Source organism: Mustela nigripes, chromosome 4 (genome assembly GCF_022355385.1).
Source record: "Mustela nigripes isolate SB6536 chromosome 4, MUSNIG.SB6536, whole genome shotgun sequence".
NCBI lineage: Eukaryota > Metazoa > Chordata > Mammalia > Carnivora > Mustelidae > Mustela > Mustela nigripes.
The window spans coordinates 94,623,664-94,650,654 of record NC_081560.1 but is presented as its reverse complement, the minus strand read 5'-3'; the positions used below and the strand labels follow the sequence as shown (position 1 = coordinate 94,650,654).

General features: G+C 48.3%; 1 protein-coding gene across 1 annotated transcript; it reads left to right on the top strand.

Moving 5' to 3' along the window:
* The first annotated feature begins 239 nt into the window (after positions 1-239).
* On the top strand, positions 240-18,873 carry SUN3 (Sad1 and UNC84 domain containing 3). The gene is made up of 10 exons (XM_059397599.1): positions 240-361; positions 2,351-2,412; positions 4,300-4,403; positions 7,768-7,808; positions 8,915-9,080; positions 10,120-10,204; positions 11,469-11,584; positions 13,041-13,208; positions 17,594-17,686; positions 18,760-18,873. Exons 1-10 carry the CDS (start codon positions 240-242, stop codon positions 18,871-18,873), a joined length of 1,071 nt encoding a protein of 356 aa, XP_059253582.1.
* Positions 18,874-26,991: the final 8,118 nt, after the last annotated feature.

Below are 26,991 nucleotides of genomic sequence, written 5' to 3'. Positions count from 1 at the left end.
CGGGGCGGGCGGGGGGGTCCCATTATGATGTGTCACAGCGGGTGATGCAACAGAAGGGTCCTCAGCAGGTCCAGATCTGCTCGCCCACAGATAGTTCCCCCCTCTAAGGAGGAGCACGGGAGAAGACAAGAAGCCAACGCAGGCCCTCTGCGGAGGGCGCCATGCTTTTCCTAAAATAGCGAAGAGCGCAGGGACGCCCTTCTTCCTCCTTCCAGCTCTGTGCTACCTTGTGTGGGAACATGAGCGGGAGGCCGAAGCCGAGGAGGGGCGCCAGGACTTTGACAGGTCATTCGGAGGAAGCCGGCGGCAGCGCCAGTCTTCACATCCGGCTGGCGGAGGACGGGAGCCCCGAGGCCAGCCGGTACGCCGCTCCGGGGAGGGACGGCCGTGCACCTCGCAGTGCCGCGAGCCAGAGGTGCGATGCTCACTTGGGAACGGACCCAGTGAACGCTTTTTCCTTTTGAAGACAAAGTCATTTCCTAACAGTCTCCTGGCAGGTGTCTCTTGACCACAGGGCACGGGGTCTCCCTTCCACGCAGTGGTGGGGGGTGGGGGGGGCACTTTGATTCCTTCCAGCCCAGGGTCCACAAGGACGGTGAACCAGAACCGCAGCAGTGGCAAGGTGACTGCTGTGCCCTCTGGGTTTACAGATCATTCCCGTTGTGACCAGCTGTCAGTTCTCTGTGACTTACCTGGTCTAGGAGCCTGGACACGGAGTGCTGAGGGCATCCTTGAGGGACAAATGATGCACGGTTTGTAGGCACCCATTTGGAGCCAATAACTGCGTCCTGTGGTCTGAGTGGGTGTGGACTGGCTTCAAGGAGGTGGCAGGGCAGCCACCCCCCCATCCAGAGAGGGGGCAGGGCAAAGACCCCAGCCCCCCCTTACCCCACCCCTGCTGCCTGCTGGGAAAGCAGAAATGAAAAGTCACGGAAGAGCCATGGGAGTGACAGCACAGCCCTTGCACAGAAACAAAACTGCCCAAAGGAGCGAGGGCTACAACATTTTGTGTCATTTGTCATGATACAGGAAGACGGTTTTGGACTGACAGAGCAGAAGTAGCAAAGGGTGGTCCCCGCTGAAGACAGGGGCCCACAGGCAGGGCAAAGGCATCCAAGGGGCTTGGAAAAGCAGAGGCTGACAGCCAGGGTTTTCCGGAAAAACAGATGTAACCTTTGCCTGACACGGGCATGTGGTCATTTTCAGTTCCTGCAGCCCGTGGCGAGGGCTCACCTGTGCTGTAGATCCGCCTCCAACAATTCTCTTTAGGCAGTGGACCCCCCACATGATCCTAAATAGTATTTGCAGAGGATGTGGCTTCAAGATACACCTCCCTCTGAGGGCAAAGAATCAAGAAAAACTTTTGGGTCAGGACAGAGGTGACCTTTGGGGTGGAAAGGAAACAGTCTGATGGGGGCACAAGAGTGGCTGCGCGGGGCTTTTGCTCATTCCTGCGGAGCTGACGCGGGTGTGTTCATCCTGTGAAGTTCATCCTGCGACGAAGGTCGCGGAATCTGGCGGTAGAATTTGTGTCCTTTTCTGTGTCGATGGTAGACAGCAAGGAAAGGGTGAAGGGAAGCGTTAGGATTTTTTAAAGAACTTCATCAGATAGTTGTCAATCATCCTTAGTTCCTTGGCTGAATATCTTTCTTTCTTTCTTTCTTTGTTTCTTTCTACGAGGGACTTAACCATCGCAGGACTTAATCTCACGACCCTGAGATGAAGACCTAAGCCATGGGGCTCCCAGATGGCTCAGTCCATTGTCTGCCTCCAGCTCAGGTCATGATCTCAGGGTCTGGGATGGAGCCCCCAATCCGGCTCCCTGCTCAGCGAGGAGCCTGCTTCTCTGTCTCCCTCTGCCCCTCCCCCTGCTCGTGCTCTGTGTGTGTGTGTGTGTGTGTAATAAATAAAATCTTAAAAAAAATAGTAAGACCTGAGCCAAAACCAAGAGTTGGACACTTAACCGAGCCCCCCAGGTGCCCTTTAATACCTAATTTCCACAAAAATCAGACTCTAACCTCTTCTCTTTCTACCTCCAAAGATAACCCTTTCCATTTTATCCTTCGTAAGCATCTATGCACACATGAAAACACCAGTGCATACACAAGACATAAACACCAGCATAACCATGTAACATGTGTGACAGGGACAGGACATTTGAGTGTGTAAATACACCACCCCCAAAAGTGTTTTCTCTCAATTCCAAAGCTCCCTTGGGAAGTGAATTTATTCTCACACTCAGCCCAGAAGGAGCATGTTTGTGGACTTGGTTGAGGCGGTCAGTTTCACGTCCAAAGTACAGGTTCTTGGCGCTGGACCCTTACGTTGTTTTTGCTTTTCTTCTCTGTAGGTTAACCCAGTCGTGGAAGATTGTCATAAGTGCAGTGTCTATACTGACTCTTCTTCTTATAGGTAAGGTCCTCAAAGCCATGTCGCAGGACGTTTCTGTGTGGGGAGGGGGATCTCCGTGGGATGAAATTCCTGAGCAAACTCTAGAAGTCAAAAATGTCACAGGGAGATGGCAAGAAAGACTCACTTGTCCCCAGGGGGCTGGAGAAATGGCTCAACGTGCCGTTTGCAGGCCTCTGACTGCCAACATCCCACATCGCACCCCCTAGCACATGGTAAATTGCTCTAATATATTAATGACTTGAAGCACAGAGTGCCCAGCAAAATCAAGGCTCCAACTTGGGGCGCTCAGTCCGTTAAGCATCCGACTCTTGGCTTTGGCTCAGGTCATGATCTCAGGGTCATGGGATGGTGCTCCACATTGGGCTCTGTGCTCATGGAGAGCCTGCTTCTCCCCTCCCTCTCCCCTCTCCCTGCATGCATACACACATGCTTTCTCTCAATAAATAAATAAAACTAAAAAAAAAAAAAAAAGAAGATTCTGTCTGTTATGTCCATTGTTTGGACTTCCCCAGGGATGGTTTTGATCCATTTGTTTTTCTTTAAATGGGTCATATTTGCTTGTTTCTTTGTGTGTCTTATAATTTTGTGTTGGAAATGGGGCATTTCAATATTTTAATATGGTAACTCAGGAAATCAGGTTTTTTCCCCTTTCTCAGGGATCGCTGTTCCTCCTTGTTGAGGGCTGTAGTCATTTTTTACTGATGATCACTGTTTGCTCTCTAAGTGGTCTGCTATGGACCAGACAGATTTCCTGGAGTCATCGAGAGAGAGAGAATGAGGACTCTCCGAGTCTTGATTCTGCCTTAACCTTCACCCCTGGCTCACACAGACCCCGAAGAGCCACCTGAGACCAAGCCCAGGATTTTCTCTGTGATCTCTTCTGAGCATGCACCCAGCTCCTGCCATGCATGATGCACCCCCCTTTCCCTTCCAAGCCCTGTTCCCACAAAGGACTTCTTCTGACTTCTCCTTCCCATGCTGTGGGGCAGTCTGCCACTTGCCCTGTTTACTATTCCTTGCCCAGGTCAGGAAGGCCAATATATGTCCTTAAATCTTTTTTTTAAGGGCTTTATTTACTTATTTGACACACACAGAGAGAGAGAGAGCAGAGCAAGGAGCAGAGGGAGAGGAGAAGCAGACGTCTGCTGAGCTCTATCCCAGGGATCCTGAGATCATGACCTGAGCCAAAGGCAGCCGCTTAACCCATGGAGCCACCCAGGCACCCCTGTCCTTAAATCTTTCAACAGATATCACAGCCTCCCAGAAAACCCTTCTAGCCCAAAGGAGTGGGAACACCGGGCAGGTCAAAACTCCCAGGTCCTGTAGATTAAGAACAAGTCTGCATTAGCCCCCTGGAGCCAGCAAGTTACACCAACACTGTGCACTCCCATCCCCCCATGCTCCCCATGGTGGGATTGTGGAGGGATGGCAAGCAGGGAGCAGGAATATCACAATCTTAACAACAATAATCTGCTCTTTCCTTCAGTCCTTCAGTCCTCTGGTTGCTGTAAGGTTGGGATTAGATTTAAGAGTCCAATGAAGGTAGATCCTACTGGTCTTTGCCAGCATATGAACATTTCAACGGAGAACTGATTTTGTTAAGCACCCAATATTGCCATTTTCTATCTTGTCGTCCAATGGTCTGATATCCTTCTAAAGAGGATATGTATCCTTCGTGCTTAGAGAAATTCTTACCAGTGCGTGTAGCACGTCAGGGCAGGCGGCTGGCTTCATCAGTGGAGCTCGCAACTCTTGCTCTCGGTGTTGTGAGTTCGAGCCCACACTGGGTGTAGAGATGACTTAAAAGTCTTTAGAAGTAATACGAGTAGGAAATCACAGATGTTTGCAGACAGAATCTCTCATCAGAGTTGGCCTTTTCTTTCACAGGACTTGGCAATCACATGTGGCTTCAAGAAACAGAGTTTCCTCACAAATCCAGACAATTTTACGCTCTAATTGCAGAATACGGTTCGAGGCTTTATAATTACCAGGTGGCTTTTGTTAAACCGTTTTGTATGTCACTTGTTTAAGATTTAATATGCTCCAACTTGTAGTGTGTTACCTTCGTTTTGCATGTGAATGTCTGACAGAAATAGTTCAGGGACCAGAGTCCTGTTAAGTGGATTTATGATGAAGCGACAATTTGACCTACAAACTCTCTCCAGCCTCTGATCCCGGCAAGCTCCTGCCATAGACTGAACGTTTGGTAAACTTTCGTCTTCTCTGTTTCTTTCTTTCTTTTGCAGTGAGGAGGTCATGCTTGTACTTAGCACATCACCTGTTTGATTTCCTAGCCTCACAGCTGGGGGGGAATTTGCTTTGGGATGAATTTTATCTGGGATCTTAACCCATATGGACTTTGGTGCTATTTAGCCGAGGCCCTGGACTTTAGAGTTTTCAGTTCGTGCTGGAATGAGCCAAGACTTCGGAGGCTATTGGGATAGAATGAGTGCATTTTGCAGAGGACCTTAGTTTGGGGGGCTAGGGTCAGAATGCCACAGACTGAGTGTTGGTGTCCTCGCAGTGGAAATCGTTCCCGGGGTGTGGAGGAGGGGTTTTGGGAAGTGATGAGGTCACGGGATGGAACCTCGTGCCTGGGATGAGTGGAGTCCCCTTCTAGAAGAAACCATATTTTTTGCTTAGGATAAACTCCTACAAGAAAGATTAACAATCCCCAGATTTTAGGTGACCTTTGTATATTGAACCTTAATAAGTTAATCCTGCTTTTCAAGAAGTTAGCTGTGCCTCCTCCACCTCACTGTGGGTGGGGGGGATGGGGCAATCACCCCACATCCAAAGCACATTAAATACACATTTCAGTTTCTCCTCAAAATGAGGATTTCACAAGAGTATTACTAAATCCTACTTAATAAATCCTAGGAAGCTGCTTAGGACAATTAGAGAGATTACTCATATGCCTGGGGCTTGAGTTCAAACCTGGGTTGTGCCAAGTTGTGCCGAGACTGGGCCTGCCCATCTGAACTACTCTGGCCACTGCTGGGGACGCGGGTTTACAGCCCCACCCCCCATATGGTCACTGTCAAGAGCATTGGGCCAGTGACTGCAAAGTAGCTGCTCCAAACACTCAGTTGGTTGACATCGAGCCCCTCTAGGAAGCAGCGAGCTTGATTACTAACCCGGAACACAGTCGGCAACTAGTACACCTTCAACCATCCTCTTGCGGGGTGTGTACAGGGACACAGGGCAAGACACAGGACAAGGACACAGGACAAGGATGTCTACCAGGAGTTTTGTTAAGGGAAAAAAGAAGTCACAACTGCGCACAGTGCATGTGAACATGGGCATCGGTTGGTCCCGGTGCACCTTCCTGGAGCCACGTTGCAGGGCATGAAACCCCGGACCTCATCCACGTTGCCTGAAAAAGCAGAGCACAGTGTGCCCACTTGGGCTCAAAGCCTGTGCTCGAAACTTGGGACCAGCCCAAGAAGATTAGCCCCTGAGAGCTCTTGGGGAGGACACCGCCTGCAGGGAGGGACTCTAGAAAGTTCTCAGGAGACCCCGTGCCAGTGGCGTCAACAGGCGTGGTGCGATGCAGCTTCTCCTACACCTTTGATTTTTGGCTTTTTTGGCACTGTGCGTGGTGTGAGTTTTGGTCACCCCCGCTTCCCATGTCAACCCCCACTTCCGTGGCTCTGGTGCTGGAACCCAGCATGGGGTCCACAGCTGACAGCTCCCGGCAGGGAAGACTCCCGACCTGCAGGGCAATCTCACCTCCCAATCCCCTTTCTCTTCTCCCTTTTATTTCCTTGCCGGTGTATTGTCCTAGGTCTTTTCGTGCTATCTTTGTTCCAATGGTGGGAGCCCCCTGAAACCCATTTGGGAGAAGCCAGAAGAAAATATACTTTTTTTACATCCTGAGATTTTTAGGGATGCTGGGGTGGCTGTCGGTGAAGCGTCTGCCTTCAGCTCAGGTCATGATCTCAGGGTCCTGGGATTGAGCCCCATGTTGGGCTCCCTACTCAGAGGGGAGCCTGCTTGAGATTCTCTTCCTCTCTACTCCCGCAACTCACACACACCCACTGTCTCTCTTTTAAAAAAAAAAAAGAAAAGAAAAGAAAAGAAAAAAGCCCAGCAGTGTCACTTCACTGCACACCACACTGTGCTCCTTAAGGCCCAAGGTCCTCAGGCAAGCACAGAGCTAATTTCCGCGGGACAAACAGGGAGGAGAGCAGGTCTTTGAAACAGAAGGGCAGACTGGTCAGCAGAGGAGGACAGCAAACTGTTTCTCAGGCAGCACTTGGATGGTCACTGGTTTGGAAGGGGACCCCCCAAAGCTAGCCAGGTCCCTGCCTGAGAACCCACGTCACCTTGATGTGGAAAGAGAGTCTCATCAGATGCAATGAGGGGTCCTGAGAGGAGATCGTCCTGCATGTCCCAGGTGGGCCCCAGAGCCAGTGACAGGGGTCCCTGAAGGGCCCAGAGAGAAAGGCCTGGAGGCCAGGCACAGGCAGCCCCTCGTGGGGAGCCAGGAGCCACCAGACGCCAGAAGAAACAGGAGGCACAAGGTCCCTCTCTCCCAGCTTCAGAGGAAAGCACAGCCTCCGAGACCAAGGGGGTACCTTTCTCCCGTTGTAGACATTTGTGGGAGAGCCTGGAGGCCACGTGGCCGAGGACCTGGGGACGCAGAGGAGCTGGCGCCCAGGCAGAGAGGCCGCGTGGGCTGCAGCCCGAATCCAAGCCTGCCGTCCCGGTCCCCGTTAACCCCCTCTGCGCTGACACCTCCACCCTCAGCAGCAGCCTCATCCCCTGCTCATTCTGGGCCTGGTCGGGGCACCACCCCTGCCCACGGAGATGGTCAAGGTCAGACACCTGTCAGCCTAGGTCAGTGTCTGCTCTTCTGCTAATGGAATCCCGCCATAGATGCATCAGTTAAGCAGAAAGAGGATGGTCCTCCGTATTTACAAGGACAGCCTAAGGCCTCAGCAAGGCCCTCTGGCCCCTCCCTCCCTCCTCCTCATCCCCTCTGTCCCCTCCCCCCCAATCCCCCCATTCTCCCCCCCCCCACTCTCCCTTCTCCTCCTGGCTCTGTCCCTTCCCTCCCTCTCTCCCACCTAAACCCCCACCACCTCTGTGTCTCAGGGGCACTGAGCACTTGCACTACCTCGAGAAGCAGCCCCTCTTATGCTCCAGCTGTCAGTTTCACCTTTGGGGGTGGCTCAGTCCCCACAAACTAACCAGGACAAACGTACAGGTGTCTTAGAGGATGCTTGGCTTCCCCCGTCATGCATGTCTGTCAGGGAGCAAACGGGATTTCTTTCCCCTCTACAAATAAGAACGCTAACTCTGCTTGACAGGCAGGATGCGGGATGATTTGAGTCCCTTGGTTTCTTCCAGGCCAGACTCCGGATGCCCAAGGAGCAGCTAGAACTTCTAAAGTGAGTGACACGCTCTGATCTGTGGGGCGCTGCTGCTGGGACTCCAGCAACGGAATCCTTCTCTAAAAACCATAAAATGAAAACCACTCCCACTTCCTTAAGGAAATACACACTGCTTTCAAGGTTAGTTACAATTAAAAAAATGAAAACTGCCTAGAGAAGAAAAACAAACCAATGGCTAAATACATTGGAAAATATCCGTGTAATGGGGAATTAGGGAGCCTTCAAAGTAACTATAATATGACTAATGCATGTATTTAATGATTTAATATATAATAACATGTATCTAGTGCCTGGGAAGCAGAGCAGGACACCAGATCACAAACAGGATCTCTATTTTGTTACTCATTTTTCACATGGGATAAAAACTGTTACAAACACACTGAAATGCAACAGTGTTTATCTCCTGAGGATTTTTGTATTCACCAAACCTTGAACATGTACTGTTTTACAAATTGGGCAGCAGGGGGGAGTACTAGATGCATAGTGCGACCATTTTTCAACCTAAAGAAACACCTGCTGACTTGACATCTTCTCATTGGGTCCACCAGTAATTTTCAACCTGTTCTGCAGTCAGCTGTCACCCTCCTGCTGTCAGCATGACAGATGACGGTCCCCATCTGTAATCTCCAGCCACACCGCCTGCAGCCGCCCTCCTTCCTGAGCCTCATCCGTTAAGACCTCAGGGCTCAGGAAGAAACCCCTGCTCCATACCCCACTGGAAATATAGGGTGTTCCCCAATCCAAGCAAGAGAACAAGGTGGCCCTTAGAGATTTAGGCTTCACGCTGTGAAGTCATGCAGCCTCTGGTCAGGGTAGCAGAGCCACCAGGGAAGGATGAGGGACGTGTAAGGTCAGAGGATCCCTACTTCCCTGCCTAGAACGCACCCCTAGAGTTGGGACACTGTCTGGAAGCTCCTTTCCCTGAATGTCCTTGCTTTTCAGGGGGAGTGAAAGGCGTTGCTTTGGACAAGGGGGCTTTTCTGAGCTCCCTATCTCTCTGCTCCAGCATAAAGCCCCTTCCCTCTTCCTCCTCCACTCCTGAAGCCCAGGGCATGGCAGGATGCCCACTCCCCTCCCTTCACATCGGGGGTCTCCTTTTACAGGAAGGAAAGCCAGACTTTGGAGAACAACTTCTGTGAAATTCTATTTTTAATTGAACAAATAGATGTTCTGAAGGCATTGCTTAGAGATACGCAGGATGGTCTACACAGCCACAGCTGGAACGTGGATGGAGACTGGGACCAGGAGCCCCCGGAGGCCACGGACGAGGTAAGGTCGCCTGGAAGGGTTGCGCCACACGGCTCTGGGAGCAGAAAACTCAGGTCCTGGCAGCTGTGTGTCTGTGTCCTCCTGACCATTCTCCCCGACAGGAGCTTACCTTGACAAGGCTTGCCTGGGAACCCCTTCTCTATCACTGCAGTGTCACACAGATGACCATTGCTGTATGATGGATGTCCCCTCTCCCCCAAGTCAATAGCCAATTCCATCTTACTTTCCAGTAAAACAAATATTCAGAAATGCAGCCTGTAAATACTTACGGAGCAGAATAGTTTTATTCACGGAGCCGAAGCTAGTGCCCTTGACCTCATCAGCTCCCGATTAGGGAAGGTGATGCTGGAATTCAGTCAGCTTGGCTGCACTTGCCCGTCTCCCGCACTCCTCTTCTTCTCCCCTTCCCCCCCTTTTTTTTTTCTAAGACTTTTATTTATTCATTCATTTGTCAGAGAGAGAGACACACACACACAGTGAGAGAGGGAACACAAGCAGGGGGAGTGGGAGAGGAGGAAGCAGGCCTCCCACTGAGCAGGGAGCCTGCTGGATCCCAGGACCCCAGGATCATGACCAGAGCTGAAGGCAGACACTTCATCGACTGAGCCCCTCAGGCATTCCGAACAAGCAGTGGTGAAGTCCATGTAAACGGCCTGATGCCCAACTACCTACAGAATGATCCAGTCGCGAATGAAGGGGGGACCCAGCAGGTGGCACACAGAACCCTGTGTGACTGCCTCGCTGCAGAGCATGACGGGAGGTTGTTAGGGATTCCGAAGGGGCCTTGTGTCCAACCTTGCTGGGACTTGGGTTGGGGGGTGTCTGACACATTGCAGCGTTCTGGAGATCGGCAATGCCGCAGCGCCGTGGAGGGCACTAGAAATCCTCCTTCAGCGACTGGCTCAGCTCAGCTCCCTCAATGTTCACCGTCGGTAATTTGCAGATTACGGCCTTCAGGTCCAGGTAACACAGTGAATGGTCAGAACTTGAGCAGTTGGGGGAGACTGTTAACGCAGAACTGTTTTTGATATTTGCACAGGAAATGTCAAACTTGGTCAACTATGTCCTTAAAAAGTTGAGAGAGGACCAAGTCCAGATGGCCGACTATGCCCTTAAATCAGCAGGTGAGTACAAACTGAAGAGTTCATGCTTCTAAACCGTCCATGCCTCTTTATTTTATTTTCTATTTTTTAAAGTTTTTTTTTTTTTAAGATTTAATTTTTAAGTCATCTCTACACCCAATGGGGGGCTTAAACTCGCAACCTAGACATCAAGAGTTGCATGTTCGACTGACTGAGCCGGCCAGATGGCCCTCTTTCTATTTATTTATTTATTTAGTATTCAAAAAACATACTTATTGCGGCACCTGGGTGGCTCAGCCAGTAAAGCGTCTGCCTTCAGCTCAGATCATGATCCCAGGGTCCTGAGATTGAGTCTGACGTCAGGCTCCCTGCTCAGTGGGGAGCCTGCTGGAGATTCTCTTTCTCCCTCTTCCTTTTTTCCCTCCCACTCATGCTGTCTCTCTCTCTCTCAGATAAATAAACAAAATCTAAGTAAAAATGACATGGGGAAGTGAACCAGAGAATCTTCTTTTTTCTTTCTTTCTTTCTTTCTTTCTTTCTTTCTTTCTTTCTTTCTTTCTTTTCTTTCTTTCTTTCTTTCTTTCTTTCTTTCTTTCTTTCTTTCCTTTTTAAGTACTGGCATTCGGACACACCCTTCTTGTGCTTTCTTTCCTCTTCTGTATTGAATGCACGTGCGGCTTCCATCTCGAAAAATCCATGATGACGAAGGTAAATCCAGAGATTGTGTAGAACAAGGACGAGCAGGATACGTGATGGTTTCTCAATAAATGTGAGCATGAAACATGGGGCCATCTTCTGGCTGAGCCAAGATGGAGAGAGCCCCACGGCGTACACGCAGCTGAAAGATTTGGACAAAATACAAAAAGCAGAGATCGGGACCTGAGCCAAAACCAACAGTTGGCTGCTTCACTGCCCGAGACACTCAGGCGCCCTTGATAGTGTTTTTTATGCTTTTTTTGTTTTGCTTTTAAGTAGGTTGGGCTGTTAAGAAGTGGGCGTCCGTGCATCTGTTTAGGTAGTAAACAGCCCACATCCTATTTGCACCCCTGAATCAGTTCTGGAATTCACTCCATGCCGGTTTCAGAAATGCTGTGAAACCACACGGAGCAAGAATGTTGTCCCGAAGTGATAAATCCTCTGCCGCAGGGAGAGCGGGACACCGTGCTCTCCCGGCCGAGTCCCGAGTGTGAGTCTCACCTCATTTGCAGTTCACCTGGGAATGCTTGTCCAACAGCACTGTGAAAACAGAAGTGATGCGTTTTGAGACGTGTACTTCTTTATTTTTCAAATTCTTTTGTCTTTGCAGGGGCCTCTGTCATTGAAGCTGGGACGTCGGAAAGTTACAAAAATAATAAAGCGAAACTTTACTGGCATAGGATCGGGTTCTTAACTTATGAAATGCCCCCAGATATTATTCTCCAGGTAAAAGTGAGACTCAGAGGAATCCGTTTGTATCAGAGGATTCTGTTCCTATTTATCATGAAGATACTAACACTCAAAATCGAGACCATCTGAATTTATCACAGCACCATCTGAATTTAAACCCTCACCTTGCATTTTATTTTATTTTATTATTTCATTTTGCGGGGAGGGGAAGGGAGAGACAGAGAGAGATTGAGAATCCCAAGCAGACTCCATGCTGAGGACAGAGCCCGACGGGATCAATCTCACGACCCTGAGATCCTGACCTGAGCTGAAATCAAGAGTCAGATGCTTAACCAGCTGAGCCACCCAGGCTCCCCTGTACTTGCATTTTAATAGTCATCAAACTATATAAATTATCTCTTATTTTATGAGCAGTAAACTACAATTGATGAATTATTGATTGTTTTTATTATTTTAAAATCAGTAAGCTAGTTTATTTCTTAAATAGGACATTTGTGTTCCATATCTCTTCCTGAAGCTGGGCCTGTGCCCTGCCCCTTTTCTTTTGAAAACTTCAGTCTTTCAGCAAATATTAGTTCCAGATCCTCACCCCTAAGTGTCAGCACTGTGCCCCACTCTTTCCAGACCGACACATTCCTCCAAAGTCCAAGTGTAACAGGAGAGATTTTCAAATAAGATTTCCACCAACATGTGAGTGCAATTCAGAAGACTCTAAGTAGACACCAGCAGATGGTAGGGCTGCTCTTAACTACCGTCTACAAACCTGATGTCCTTTTCCAAGGGAGGAATACCTTCAGGAACAATCGTGCAGATCTCATTGCAGACTCTAGATCTAGAACATGGTACATTTTCTTCCTTACCACCACCATTGCTTTGACCACCACCACTGTCGTCACCACCACCACCACCATCATCTCCACCACCATCATGACAACCACCATCACCATCACCACTATCATCACCACCACCATCACCACCATCATCATCACCACCATCTCCACCACCACCACCATCACAACCACCATCACCTTCACTACCATCATCACCACCTCTATCACCACCATCACCTCCCCCATCATCATCATCACCACCATCACCTCCACCATCACCACCATCACTGCTACCAATACCTCCACCACCACCATCATTACCACCACCATCTCCACCACCACCATCATCACTATCATCACCTCCATCACTGTCTTTATCACCAGCACACCATCAACACTCATGCCAACCGGCTAAGTAGCAACATACAGTCTAAGTAGAATGATAAAAGAAGATGCATAGTAAATAAATCATATAATCCTATAATAGATAATCCTATTAGGAAGGGCTTTGAGTGATAGAAGCATAATGTGCTCTGGGAGAACAACCAAACCCCTGGGTACCTTGGCAGTTTTCCCATGTGGTATGTACCCCACTCAATGCTTTCGTATTACAGGCATAAGCAAGATCTGTGGTAATGGTGAACTCGGTGTTTTCTCTCCAGCCGGATGTCCACCCTGGGAAGTGCTGGGCCTTCCCGGGTTCCCAGGGCCACGTCCTAATCAAGCTTGCCGGGAGGATCATGCCAACTGCTATCACCATGGAGCACATCTCGGAGAAGGTGTCTCCATCAGGAAACATCTCCAGCGCACCCAAGGAGTTTTCCGTCCATGTGAGAGGGAGTTGGAATCACCTCAGAGTGGATTAGGCTAGGAGGGGGTTGGCTAGGAATCAGATGCTGGGCTGGCACCACCACTGGGCAGCTAACCATTTTTATCACTGCAAGAAATTTCCTTCTTTCCGGGACCTCTGCTTTGTCATCTACAAAAGAGAGAGGGTTGGACTGGAGGATTTCTATGACTTACTTTTTTTTTTTTTTTTGGTGCACAATTTAAAAATCAGCATTCTCATATGCTTATAACTAAACACTTTTTTCTTGTGCCAGGACTCCCACCCAGGTTTCTACTCTCTGGAAGCTTCTGCTCGCCAGTTTTAGCTGTTCATTTGGGTACACTTCCCTTCATATTTGCTTTTACTGTTACTTCTTCTTTTGAAAATAATCTCCGTGCCAGATGTGGGACTCGAACTCATTATCCCCAAAATCGTGAGTCATGTGCTCTACCACCTAAGCTAACCAAGTGTCCCTATATTTATTTCCTGAATTTTTTTTTCAGTTTTGCTTATCGTCTACTGACATCCTCTGATGAAAAATGAAGAGGAGTCCTCGTCCACGGCTCTCCCATCCTCCCCCAGGGTTAGGTCTTACTGTCTTTAAAAGACAAGTTTACTGAGCTATTACTCACACACCAGCAATTCGCTTAAAGTGTTCCCATCCATGGCTCTTAGTATATTCACAGAGTTGTGTATCCGTTACCACGATCGACCTTAGGACGTTTGTGTTGCTCCCCAAAGAAGACTTGCCCTCCTGAGCTGTCAGCTCTCATCGCCAAGCCTGCTGCCTGCCCCACACGCCCCCCGACACACACCACTGACCTATTTTGTCTCTGCAATGCTGCCTACTCCAGACATGTCATTTAAGTGGAATCATATATGTGGCCTTCTGTGCAAGGCTCCTTCCACTTAGCATCATGTCTTTGAGGTTCCTCTGTGCTCTATAACATGGCTCCGTACTTTATTTTTAAATTGCTGACTAATGGGGGCACCTGTGTGGCTCTGTCCGCTGAGTGTCTGCTCTTGGTTTCGGCTCACGTCGTCACCTCAGGGTCATGAGATCGAGACCCACGTCGGGCTCTGGGTTCAGCATTGAGTCTGCTTATGACGCTCTGCCTCTCCCTCCCCCCGTCTCTCATTCTCTCAAGTAATCTTTTTTAAAGTCTTAAACATTTAAAGAAATTGCTGAATAATAAAAATTTCATGGTGTGGCTAGAATACGTCTTCTATGCCCACTTATCAGGAGACGGGCGTTTGAGCTGTTTCTCCTTTCTTAACTATTAGGAATAATGCTGCCGGGAACATTCATGTACGTGTCTTTGTGCGGACCCTGATGCTCATTTCTCTTGGATCTATACCTGGAGTGGAATTATGAAGTCATGGGGTAAATCCAGTGTCACGTTTGGGACACTGCTGGACAGCGTATCTTCCTCTCTGTCAATATGCGTGTTTTCACGGTCACTGTGTGCATGGAGGGGTTCTCATCGAACCCTGCGGCAAACGGGAATAATATTTTCTTTGGGTGAGACATTGATGTTCCTCTTGTTAAAACGAATGCCTCATTTCAATTGAATTTGCTTACTTTTCTACATTCCTAGCCCAAAACCATCCCCCACCTCGTTTTCGGGAGGGTTAAAGTCCTGCCATTGTGTTCCTTCCTGTCAGGTCATTTCCAAGTTTCTCCTTGATTTTATTTTTTAAAACGTCCGCTCCGGCCCACTCTGCCCTCGTGCTCCGATCTGGCCGGACTTCACATCCTCACCCTGAGGATGCGACTTAACCACCTAATCTATGATTTAAACAACCTTTTTCTCTCTAATCTTCCTTCTTTGTTTGTTCCACCTTCTGAAAGATTTTTACCAACTTATATCCTGACCCATATGTTGAATTTTTCATTTCTGCTGTCATGATTATTCTAAGATTTATTTTTTTCTGCAAATAACTCCTCTTTTTAGAGTCTGAATTTCTTCCTCCATGGATGCAGTATCTTCTCTCAAGATTTCGAAGATGGTAATGGACACTAATGAGAGCTGTGCTGCATGTTCTCCAGCTCCCTCCCATGTCCTATTCCCAAAGACCACTTCTCCTGTTTGTGGAAAGGTGCTTTTCTCTGGTGTCTGGTGATGCTCGTCTGTTGCATTTAAGAGCCAAAGGGTAGAAAGCCAGCCAAACTCTGTGCGTGCAAGGTGGTGGCCACTAGGTGGGTGGTCTGGTTGGACAGATTCCTCCGGAACCCTCAGAGTGTAATGGGGGCAGGTTGACTCTTGAGGAATCCTGCAAACTTGTGCCCAGATTTTAGCTTGGTCGACCATCTGCGGAGACAATAGGTACATGGGCTCCCCTGGCAACCCCAAGCCCAGCCCCCAGCCTGTGGCCCCATGTCTGCCCTTCTGGGACTTGCAATGACAGTGTCAGCATGCTGCTGGTCCCCCTACAACCAGGATAATCTATTCTTGCTCCAGGCCACTCTACCAGTCACCGATCGGCTCTCTCCGGACCTTTTCATCTTAGTGTCTGTTCCCGGGTGTTCCCTATTGCTCTCTGCCTTGGTGGCCTGATCTGGAGGGGGGTTTGGGGTTAAAGCATGAGCATTCCGTCTGCTTTGTGCACCCTTCGAGTGCCTGTAAATGGCATGATCCTGGGTCACAAGACAGAAAGGAACCCCCTACCCTTTGAGGCAAACCTTTGAGACACAGTGGGTGTCTGCTGACAGACAGACAAAGTTGGATTTGAGCCACTTGAACCCCATCTCAGAGAGACGTATCAGTTGCTCATTATAGGGGAATTATGGGTCACCCTTCAGGCAATAAAAACCATTCTCATCATTTTTCTCTTATATTAGCAAATTCATGAACCAGTAAAATTGAAGTTAGAGGAATTAGAGCAGTCACTCCCTCCTATTCCGTTGAAACCCCTCCCCTACACTTGACCCCCCAAAAACTTAACTACCAACATCTTACTGTTGACCCCTAAATCTTACTGATAATATTTTGCATGTCATATATATTAGATGCTGTATTCTTAAAGTAAGCTGGAGGAAGGGCACCTGGGTGGCTCAGTCAGTTAAGTGTCTGCCTTTGGCTCAAGTCATGATCCTGGAGTTCCAGGATCGAGTCCTACATCAGGCTCCCTGCTCAGCACGGAGTCTCTTTCTTCCTCTGACCCCCTACCCCCATGCTCGCTCTAACTCATTCTCTCTCTCAAATAAATAAAATGTTTAAAAAGGAAAGAAAAGCATGTGTTTATCCAAAAAAATCCACATTTTTGCAGACCCACGCACACAGTTGAAGCCAGGTTGTTCAAGGGTCTGCTGTGTATGAGGTCTGAGCTGTATGTTGTATCTATAATTATGGCCGCATTATGTAATCATGTTGCAGCCAGTTCTTTTAATAAATTTGTAATGGGGGCACCTGGCTGGCTCAGTAGGTAGAGCTTACAACTCTTGATCTTAGGGTCATGAGTTCAAGCCCTAAGTTGGGCGTAGAGCTTACTTAAAAAAAAAAAAAAAAAACCTTATGATAAAGGTTACATGTTAATATTTTCATTATCAAACAGTTGAACCAATGAACTCTTTGTTTATTGTGTTGCCATGATTCAAGGAAGCTAATGATAAAGTTCAGAGTCACAAAATAAATTCATTTCCAGGTCTGTCCCCTCTCAAAAATCTTCCATTTTGAAGGTAGAGAAGGAAGGAGCCCAAGGGAAAGAGCATACAAATATCATGAAGTTCTTTCAGTCAAAAACCTTACTTTTTGGATAGAGTTATTTGTGTTCTTGAAGTCTGGCGATTGGATTACACTTACATCATTTTGAAAAACTATGGGTCAGCATGGGGATGCATTTTGTGTGTGCATGTTTTAAAGATTCTATTTATTTATTTATTTATTTATTTGAGGGCGTGAGTGGGGTGGGGAGCGGTGGAGGGAGAGGGACAGGCAAATTCCGTGCTGAGCACAGAGTGTGACCCTGAGCCCAAATCGAGAGAGGGATGCTTCACCGACGGAGCCACCCAGGCGCCCCTCACTTTGTGCTTATTTTATTCAAAGTATGCCAACTGTAATTCAGTTACTGAACCAGGGTCTGTGCTGGGATATGCTCTAGTTCCCTGTCTCTATCTGTCTGTCTGTCTGTCTGTCTGTGTATCTATTGATCGATTGCTCTATCTATCTCCCTATCGTCTGTCTATCCAGTCAGACCTGCGGTCAGCCTCCTCTTGCCTCACAAGCTGAGCTAAACACCTCTTGGGTGTACGGGGCAGCACCTTGCTCCTGGCGGGCGGCCAAAGATGTCTTGAGAGTTGTTGCTACGTGGATGGACAAACTTCTCCATTTATGTAGCCGAGCATCTATTCATGAAAACCCCCTTGTCTGTCGCTCTCCTTCACAGGGCATCTCCAAACAGTGTGATGGGGAAGAAATTTTCCTAGGTCAGTTCATCTATGACAAAACGGGAAGCACTGTTCAAACATTCGAGCTCCAGGTACCGAGGGCCCAGAAAACGTGGGGTATGAGGAACTCCATCCCCGGGTTGGGGGTCTGTGGGTGTTGCTGATACCGTGTTGTGTGAGGATAATTTTGACAAAAGTGTGAGCTACAGAAGGCTAAGTGCGACTTCCATTTTTAGCTCCAAGAGCAACATGAATTTTAATGTCCCCAAAAAACAAATACCAGAGCAGTTTCTAAGCCAGATTCTTTTTCATTTTCGCATTTCTCATATATATATGTATATACATACACATATATAAACGAATATAGTAAACTTTAGTAAATATATTTACTATATTTTAAATATAGTAAACTATAGCAACCTGTATTATATTATAATACATACATAATACTATATATAATACTATATTATAAGTATAATATAAATAAAATAAACTATATTAAAACTATAGTAAAATATATATATTTTTACTATATTCATTTTCTCGGTCCTTCTCTTACCTGTTGGGTTCCCTTGATGCTGTTAGGTTTGGCGGTCACTGTGTTGTCTCCTACAGAGATGGCTGCAGGCAGACAGGAACTCGGGAACAGAAAGTAAAGGCCAGACAATGTGACTCAAACCTCTCTTCCTGACACTGAGGAGTGTTAGGAAGAGGAAATGGAAAAAAATACCAACTGGTAACATAAAAACCCCTGAAAGCCATTAAGGTAGATGAAATAAATATATTTTCGTTATTTGTCATTAGATACAGGAAGACTTAGAAGGTGTTGCCTACCATGTAAAAAGAAATGTGTTGTAGATGATCCTTCCTGGCCAATGCTGAGATCATCTGAGCTGGAAACAATATGTGTGTTAGAAATGAATGAACCTGTGAAGCTTCTCACCTGTGATCATTTACCCACTGGAGCCACAGTCCTTCTCATGAAGGACTGGGAAGACCTGTGCTTGTCAGGACCTGTTTTCCCATCCCTGAGACTGGACGTCTAATAAAATACTGGTTAGGAAGGAAAGAGAGTTCTGATTTCCCATTATATCAGCATCCCTTGGGACACTTGGAGATGGATTTCTGTATAAGGCATTCATTTGTATCTTTTCTTTATTTTCAGCGTAACGTTTCTGAATCCTTACTATGTGTGAAACTGAAAATTCTCAGCAACTGGGGACACCCGAAGTACACGTGTTTATATAGATTCAGGGTCCACGGAACTCCAGGAGAGTAACGCTAGAGATGGACCCAAGCACATGGCCGCGACCACAGATCCAGAATATGGGACCACGCTCATTCGCTTAGATATCACTGCACCCGGAGGAATCCAGACGGGGGAGTGAGAGGGAAATCTCCAAGTGTCCAAGTGTCCCAGTCAATCAAAAGTGAATGACTTTTCCTAGTAAAAATATATGAAAATAGGTGCAGTGGTCTGGTGGTGGTTTAGCTCTTGAGGATGAATCTGTGGAAGGCTGAAATGTACGTATTTGGAAGAAGCGGCTTTTATTCTAGTCTCTCCTACTAGTATCTGCCTTCATTACTCACGTAGCCCTAACCACACTGGGCTCAGATGCCCCCGCTCCCGTTACCGCAATGACGTATACCTATATATCACAGTGATGTGATTGCTTTCACCGGTCAATGTGAGCAGGTAAGCCAAAGAACTTCGATGTAAAAATTGGAGGGGACGTCAGCCCGCCGGCCCCTGACTACCTGCAGATGGCTTGGTGAATTCCTTGTACTTCAGGAAAGTCAATGAAGAGATACGGACAAGGAGAAACTGTAGGCAGTTAGCGGATACAAAATCCTTACACAGAAATCGACTTCATTCATTCATATGAATAACGGCCAGTGGGGGGGATGCAATTTACAAAAGCTTCGACCACCACGATTGAAAGAAAAAGAAGCGCCTCGTGGTCCTGTCTGTTAAGCATCTGACTCTTGATTTCCGCTCAGGTCATGATGTCAGGGTCAGGAGATGGAGCCCCAGTCAGTGGGGGTCGTCTTGAGAGTCTCCATCTCTCCCTCTGCCCCTCCTCCTTCCCCCCTCAAATAAAGAAATAAATCTTAAAATAAAATAAACAGTTAAGCTACCCGTACAGTCGTCCCCCTTTGCCTTGGGGGGATACGTGCGTGCCTAAATCCGTGGATAGTAGGGAACCGTGTATATACCACGTTTTCCCCTATACACATACACATATCATAAGGTCTAATTTACAAATTAGGACAGGAAGAGATTAACAATAACAATAAAACAGAACAAGTGTAACAATATACGGTGATAAAAGTTACGTGCATGTGCTCTGCCTCTCATACCTCCTTACTGTCCTGCACTTACCTTCCTGGGAAGATTGAGGAGGAGGAAGCCAGGCAAGGAGATGATGGGGGCGAGTGACCCAGGCTTGTGACCTAGGGTTGGATTGTACTGACCTCGTGAAAGTAGATCATAACGGGGTCACCTGCTTTGCGACCACAGTTGACCATGAGGACCTGGAATTGTGGGTCGGGGGAGCCTGCCATGAAGACCCCACAAACACTGGTGGATCATTAAACTAAAACTCCAGGAACTGGGGAGACCTGCTTACTCTGTGGATGTGGAAACTCCGCTATCTAGATGTCAGTTCTCTGCACGCTAATCTACACAGTGAATTTGATCCCATTTAAAATCCTGAAAAAGATGTAAATTAAAAGCCTGAAAAAAATTCACAGTACTTGTGAGAGGATTATTTGGGATGATTGTTAAAAAATGGTATTTCAGGGCGCCTGGGTGGCTCAGTGGGTTAAGCCGCTGCCTTAGGCTCAGGTCATGATCTCAGGGTCCTGGGATCAAGTCCCGCATCAGGCTCTCTGCTCAGCAGGGAGCCTGCTTCCTCCTCTCTCTCTCTGCCTGCCTCTCTGCCTACTTGTGATCTCTGTCTGTCAAATAAATAAATAAAATCTTTAAAAAAAAAATGGTATTTCAGGGGTGCCTGGCTGGCTCGGTGGGTTAAAGCCTCTGCCTTCGGCTCAGGTCATGATCCGAGGGTCCTGGGATCGAGCCCTACATCTGGCTCTCTGCTCGGCAGGGAGCCTGCTTCCTCCTCTCTCTCTGCCTGCCGCTCCTCTGCTTGTTCTCTCTCTCTCTCTCTCTCTCTCTCGCAAATAAATAAAATCATTTTTTTAAAAAGATTTATTTATTTATTTGACAGAGAGATCACAAGTAGGCAGAGAGGCAGGCAGAGAGAGAGGAGGAAGCAGGCTCCCTGCTGAGAGAGAGCCCCATGATCCCAGGACCCTGGGATCATGACCTGAGTCGAAGGCAGAGGCCTTAAACCACTGAGCCACCCAGGCGCCCCAAATAAAATATTTTTTAAAAGATTAAAACACATATATACCCAAGAAAGTAAAAGAATTGTGTTTTGAACAAGTTCATATGAAAACATAAACTTGGTAGGAAGCCAGGAAACCTTCCAAAGGAAGAGAATCTACAGAAATAGTGCTATGATACTGTGATTTATAATACAAGGGGTATATCTGGCCTTTGTCCCCTTTCTGGCTTGAGCTCCTAAAACCCTAGTAATTTACTAAGTGACAGGAGCAGAAGGGTGCCTCTTGTTATGCTAATGAGAGGACCTTGGGACCACTCCAGGGAACACCAGGATTTGGGATTGAAGGTTTGGAACTTCCAGCCCCCACCCCTGACCTTCAGAGACAGAGTCTGGAGATGGAGTTCATTCATCTGTGGAATGATTACATCAGTCACACTTACATGATGAAGCTTGTGTAAAAACCCAAAAAGATGGGGTTCAAAGAGCAGCCAAGTTGGTGAATGCGGAGATTTGGGGGTTAAGTGGTGCCCTGGGCAGGCGTAGAAGCTGCATACCCTTTCCCCAGACTCACCCCGCGGGGCTCTTCCTTCTGGCTGTTTCTGAGTTATCTTTTATTTATTATTTTTAAGAAGATTTATTTAAGAGAGAGAGAGCGTGCACATGCCTTAGCAGGACAGGGCAGAGGGAGAGAGGGAGAGGAGATCTTAAACTGAGCGTGGAGCCCAACCCGGGGCTTGATCTCAGGGCCCTGAGATCCGACCTGAGCTGAGATCTACAGGTGGATGCCCTGTGGAGGGAGAATGAGCAACAGAAATGGAAGGAAGGAATTTGAACAAGAAGGAAATGCGGAAATGCAAAGTGGGGCAGCTCCTGGCAAATGAGAGACCCAGGCCAGGGGTCCACAGGCTGACCCATCTCCACACAGCCCGGGCACCGAGGGAAGTCCTCGGCTGTTCTGAAAGCCGGGAGGCCCCCAGGAGGAAATACAGAAGGCTGCTGCCAGGATGCTGGCCCAGACATTCCTGAGTGTGGGGACATAGACATGGCATGGTGGCAGGGTGCCCTCCACTGTGTCACAGGAGAGGAAGGCTGCAGCACGTGATTCAGACCTTCAGCCCTTTTGGAGCCTCCCCTGAGCACAGGGGCCACTAAGCAAGCCTCAGGGCCATGGGAAGCTTCGGTCTACTCCAGGGGACAAAGCCCTAAGGATGTGCGCTTCCCGCCAGCCATTAGGTGCCCCACCAGACACACAGGGCTTCCTTGGAGAAGGTGGCTCTTCAGTGAAACCACAAAGCCACACAGGACCCGCCGCATAGGGACTTGCGGCGAGGGGGACAGCATATGGGGTAGTTAGTCGTGTTGCTCTAAGGAGACATACATGTGTGGTGTTTTGTTTTTAAGATTATTTATTTGACAGAGAGAGAGATCACAAGTAGGCAGAGAGGCAGGCAGAGGGGGGGGGGAGCGGAGCCTGATGCGGGGCTCGATCCCAGATCCCTGAGATCATGACCTGAGCCGAAGGCAGAGGCTTAACCCACTGACCACCCAGGCACCCCGTGTGTAGTGTTTTGTTTCAAAAGAAGTCGAAGAGCTTTGCAAAAGTGACATGTGATGAGGATGGGCCAGAGAGTACAGATTTTTGGTTCTAACTGAGGAGTGATGCTTTTGTGGCCACCAGGGATAAACGTGAGTATAGACGTGTCCATCTAGCTGCTGCTAGAGAATGGAGGAGTCGGCCCAACAGTGGATACACGGAAGCCAGACAGGGAGTTGTGGCAATTGTCCGGTGGGGACAGTGTGATGGAGGGAGGTGGGGGGATGGAGGGGGAGTCAGGGGAACTGAAGCCTCGGAGGAAGGGCTAAGTTGGTCCCTCAAGCCCCGGGGCAGGGGCGGGGTTGGTCCCCAAGCGGCCACTCCTCTCAGTAGTGAATGATACAATCACTTCCCAGAGACCAGCATGGGAGTTGGTTCACAAGGGCATCCTAGGGCAGGTGAGCCAACAGTTAGCCAGGCATGCACCCTCACTGGGTGGGAATGACGCCCGTCTCCATGGCATACCTTGGTGCCCCGAGACCCTCCTCAGGTTGGGGAATTGAGGATAGAACTCTATTTCAGCCGGTGAGCATGACTATCTGGGGTGGCATGAATGTGGAGATGCAGGGTCCTGATCAGTTTCAAAGCTAACAAGGACTGTGACCTTGGGTAGCATTCTAGGACAGGTGGTTTCCGTTGTCAGAGAAATGCCCTGTGGCAAGCCCAGTATGAGTGAAGGGAGCTCTTATGGAGTTACCTGGAGCTCTCGGAACATGAGGATAGGAAACATGTACACCCCGCCCCCTTTCAAGCCTCACCTTTGGCTGTGGCTGGGTCGGGGGCTGTTCTAGGGGCCCAGAGTCCTCTCTCTGCATCCCCTATGCATGCCCCTTGACTGTTCCACCTGGCCGATCCTCCTAACCAGAGCGGCAGTCGGTTCCTTGGCCTCCTCGTCTCTAGGCTGGCCCGGGACTTGCACTGACTGATGGAAGGAGACAGAAGGGATGTTGTAGGAATTCTGGAGACCCTGCTGCTTCTGCCGGCTCCTTGGGCCACCGTCCAGAATCACCCTGCCAGGAGGATGGGGGACCACAAGGAGCAGAAGGAGGTGCCCCAGGACCATACCCAGTACCCAGTGTGTAGGGGAGACCCCCTAGACCAGCCCCCAGCTGAATGCGGCCTCATAGGGACGTGCAGGTATAAGTGGAAGAGGCCAGACTCATGAAGACACCACAGACCCTTGTTGTCAAAGCCACCAGTTTGGGGAGAGTTCCTTACACATCCATCAGTGACCAAGACACTGCCCATTTCCTGCCTGTTCTCATTTCTGGGGATCCCGGTCCCAGTTCCTGTAGGAAGACTTCAGAATGGCAGAACTCCCTATGTTCGTTGGTGCTGGCAATGTAACGAGAGGCTGGATACACACACAGACGATGGCCAGAGCACACACGCGGGGCAGAACTCTGACCCACGATCTGCAGCAACCAGCCCAGGGAAACCGGCCAGGAAGCCAATCCACGTACCCACCTACCCACCTACCCTGATGCCATGGCTCCTGTTGCTCTTCTCCGTAGTTCCCCACCTTTCAACTAGGGGAATCAGCAACTGACTTCTGGGGTTTGTCATCAAAGTGATACGTAAGTGATGGGTCCCTAACTCAGCCTGCTGGGATCATATTTAACCGTGCCCATGCCTGAAAGACAGGAGAGAGCCAACAAATGCTGGTCTCCCTTGTCCTGGGAGGTGGGGTCCCCTTCTTCAGAACGCCAACCCTGGGGTGCCTGGGGGGCTCAGTCATGAAGCATCTGCCTTCGGCTCAGGTCGTGATCTCAGGGTCCTGGGATGGAGCCCTGTATCAGGCTCCCTGCTCAGTATGGGGTCTGCTTCTCCCTCTGCCTTGGCTGCTTCCCCTGCTTGTGCTCTCTCTCTCTCTCTGTCAAATAAATAAATAAATAAATAAATAAATAAATTTAATAAAAAATAAATAAATATAAATAATAAACAAATAAATTAATTAAATAAAATCTTAAAAAAAAAATAGAACCCCAACTCTGAGCACTGTGCCTGACAGTTACCATGGGCTCCGTGAACGTTAATTCTAAAAATGTTTATGAAATTTATGGAAGTATTTTTCTGTCAGCATCTAAAAGATGAGAAGTCTCTGAAAAGCCGTTTAAGCAAAAACCATGCCTTAAAACCGGGACAATTCTCAAAAGACATGCCCTCACACTGCCTCTACAGTACGCTTTCCTTCATTTTATGTGTTTTCATGTAAAAAAAAAAAAAAAAGAAAGATAAATACTGCCTGTGAAATCCAATGCAGAAGCTCTGAGCCGTGCCAGTCTCTTTCCTCTGGGGTAAGATTTCTGACACTAAGTGGTAGCACTGGGATTGAAGTCAGTCCTCCCCTAGGGGCTAGAGGAGATGAGCGAGCACCTGACCCACCGGGCAACAGCCAGCAAACACTTTCATCCGCTACCCTCTGGTTGTATTTCCATTTGAGGACAAAATTAGGGCATTTCCTCGAACAGGACACAGACATAATAAACACCATCAACACCTGTCCCTAGATCATTCCGTGTCTCATTTCCTAACCCTGAAGTGTGGCCATGTTTTACATCAGAAGGCTGTTTACCAGCTGGACTGACAGCAACATGAATCTACATGCTGTTAGAAAACCTGGGGCACCTGGGTGGTTCTGTCATTAATCATCTGCCTTTGGCTCATGGGTTCCAGGGTCCTGGGATCAAGCCTTGCATCAGGCTCCCTGCCTAGCAGGAAGCCTGCTTCTCCCTCTCCCACTCCCCCTGCTTGTCTTCCCTCTCTCCCTGTGACGTCTCTGGCAAGTAAATAAATAAAATCTCTTAAAAAAAAAAAAAAAAGAAAGAAAGAAAGAAAGAAAAAGAAAAGAAAACTCAGTGGCACACACATGTTTCTAGAGATCTCTGGTGATCTCGTTCCTTACTGCACGATCATTTGGGGAGAGAATGTAGGGAAGTAGTGCAGTATATTTAATTATCAGAACTGAAATTATCAGGTTGCTAAACCTATTTAATTTAGTTTAAGGAAACTGCAAGACTTCATAAGTAAGATCCTTTTTCTCTTTCAGGAAAAGATCATTACAGCCTCATTTTTTAACTGTTGGGTCAAAATTCCCAATATTATTTGGGCCTTTGTCTACACAGAGTGCATTATCATGGAAGTCTTCTTAGCAAGTTTAAAAAGTTATTTTTTATGGCATAAAATTAAGTCACATAAAGTGAAGATCAGGGGTGCTTGGGTGGCTTAGACGCTGGAGCAGGTAACTCTTGGTCTTGGGAGTCGTGAGTTTGAGCCTCACATTGGATGTAGAGGTTGCTTAAAAATAAAATCTTTAAAAAAATAAAAACGAAGTTCAATATTCTGTGAAACATTGTTTACAAAGTTTATTTAGAGACATTCTTTATATTTATGTGATCTCCAAAGCAACTGCCTCATGTAGTAACTTATCTATTTTAAAATTAATTTATGCTGGGGCGCCCAGGTGGCTCAGCTGGTTGGGTGACTGCCTTCAGCTCCGGTCAGATCCTGGAGTCCCTGAATCGAGTCCCCCATCAGGCTTGGTGGGGAGTCTGCTTCTCCCTCTGACCCTCCCCCCTTTCCTGCTCTCTCTCTCTCTCTCTCGCAAATCAATAAAATCTTAAAAAACGTAATCTATGTCATCATAAAGAAAGCATGTTTTGTTCACAAAAAAATGAAAAGTGACATTAAATCACATTTGGTTTGGTAAACACTTCTATATTACAATGTAGACTGCAATTTAGTTTCACATTATAGTCTTAAAATAGGGAGAATTGTTTGTAATTTTTGTATTTTACGCCTTTCGAATACTTTGTATTCGTATTCACATCTTGATTCTACCTGTCAAGTTAAAAGCACGTTTGTGGGTCCTTATTTGTGAAGCATATTAAAATGAACACTTTTTATTTTACAATTTTTTAAAAGTAGGCTCTATGCCCATCGTGGGGATGGTACTGACGACCCTCCATCAACAGCCGCGGGCGGAACCACCCCAGTGCCCCCAAATCAATTCGGCGGATGCTCCATTTCCTGTTTTGTTCTTTGAAATTCTGCGACGTCGTGTACATCATCTGCGCCATCAGAATTTCACTCGGATCGGCGGAGTTCGTCTGGAGAGGAGCTCACCCAGTCACCCCTTAGGTCTCCAGGCCGCAGAGTAAGGGGAGCGTCTCAGCGAGGCGGGGGGCGGGGGCGGGGAGGCGCAGGGGTGCGGTCCTTGGCTCCAGGGTACCCGCCGGGACCGACCCGGGGCGCAGAGCCGTCCACGCGGACACCTGCAGGCCCGGGCCGGGTGTGGGGGGCGGGGGTGCGGTCTGCGTCCCCAGCACAGACCCGCAGCTGCCCGCACCGGGGCCTCCGGGACCCTCGCCGCCCACGGTCGCGCGGACGGACCCTCCCGGCCCCCCAGCAAAGCGGCTCCTGCGCCGCCCGCGGCCCCCACGTCTGTGGG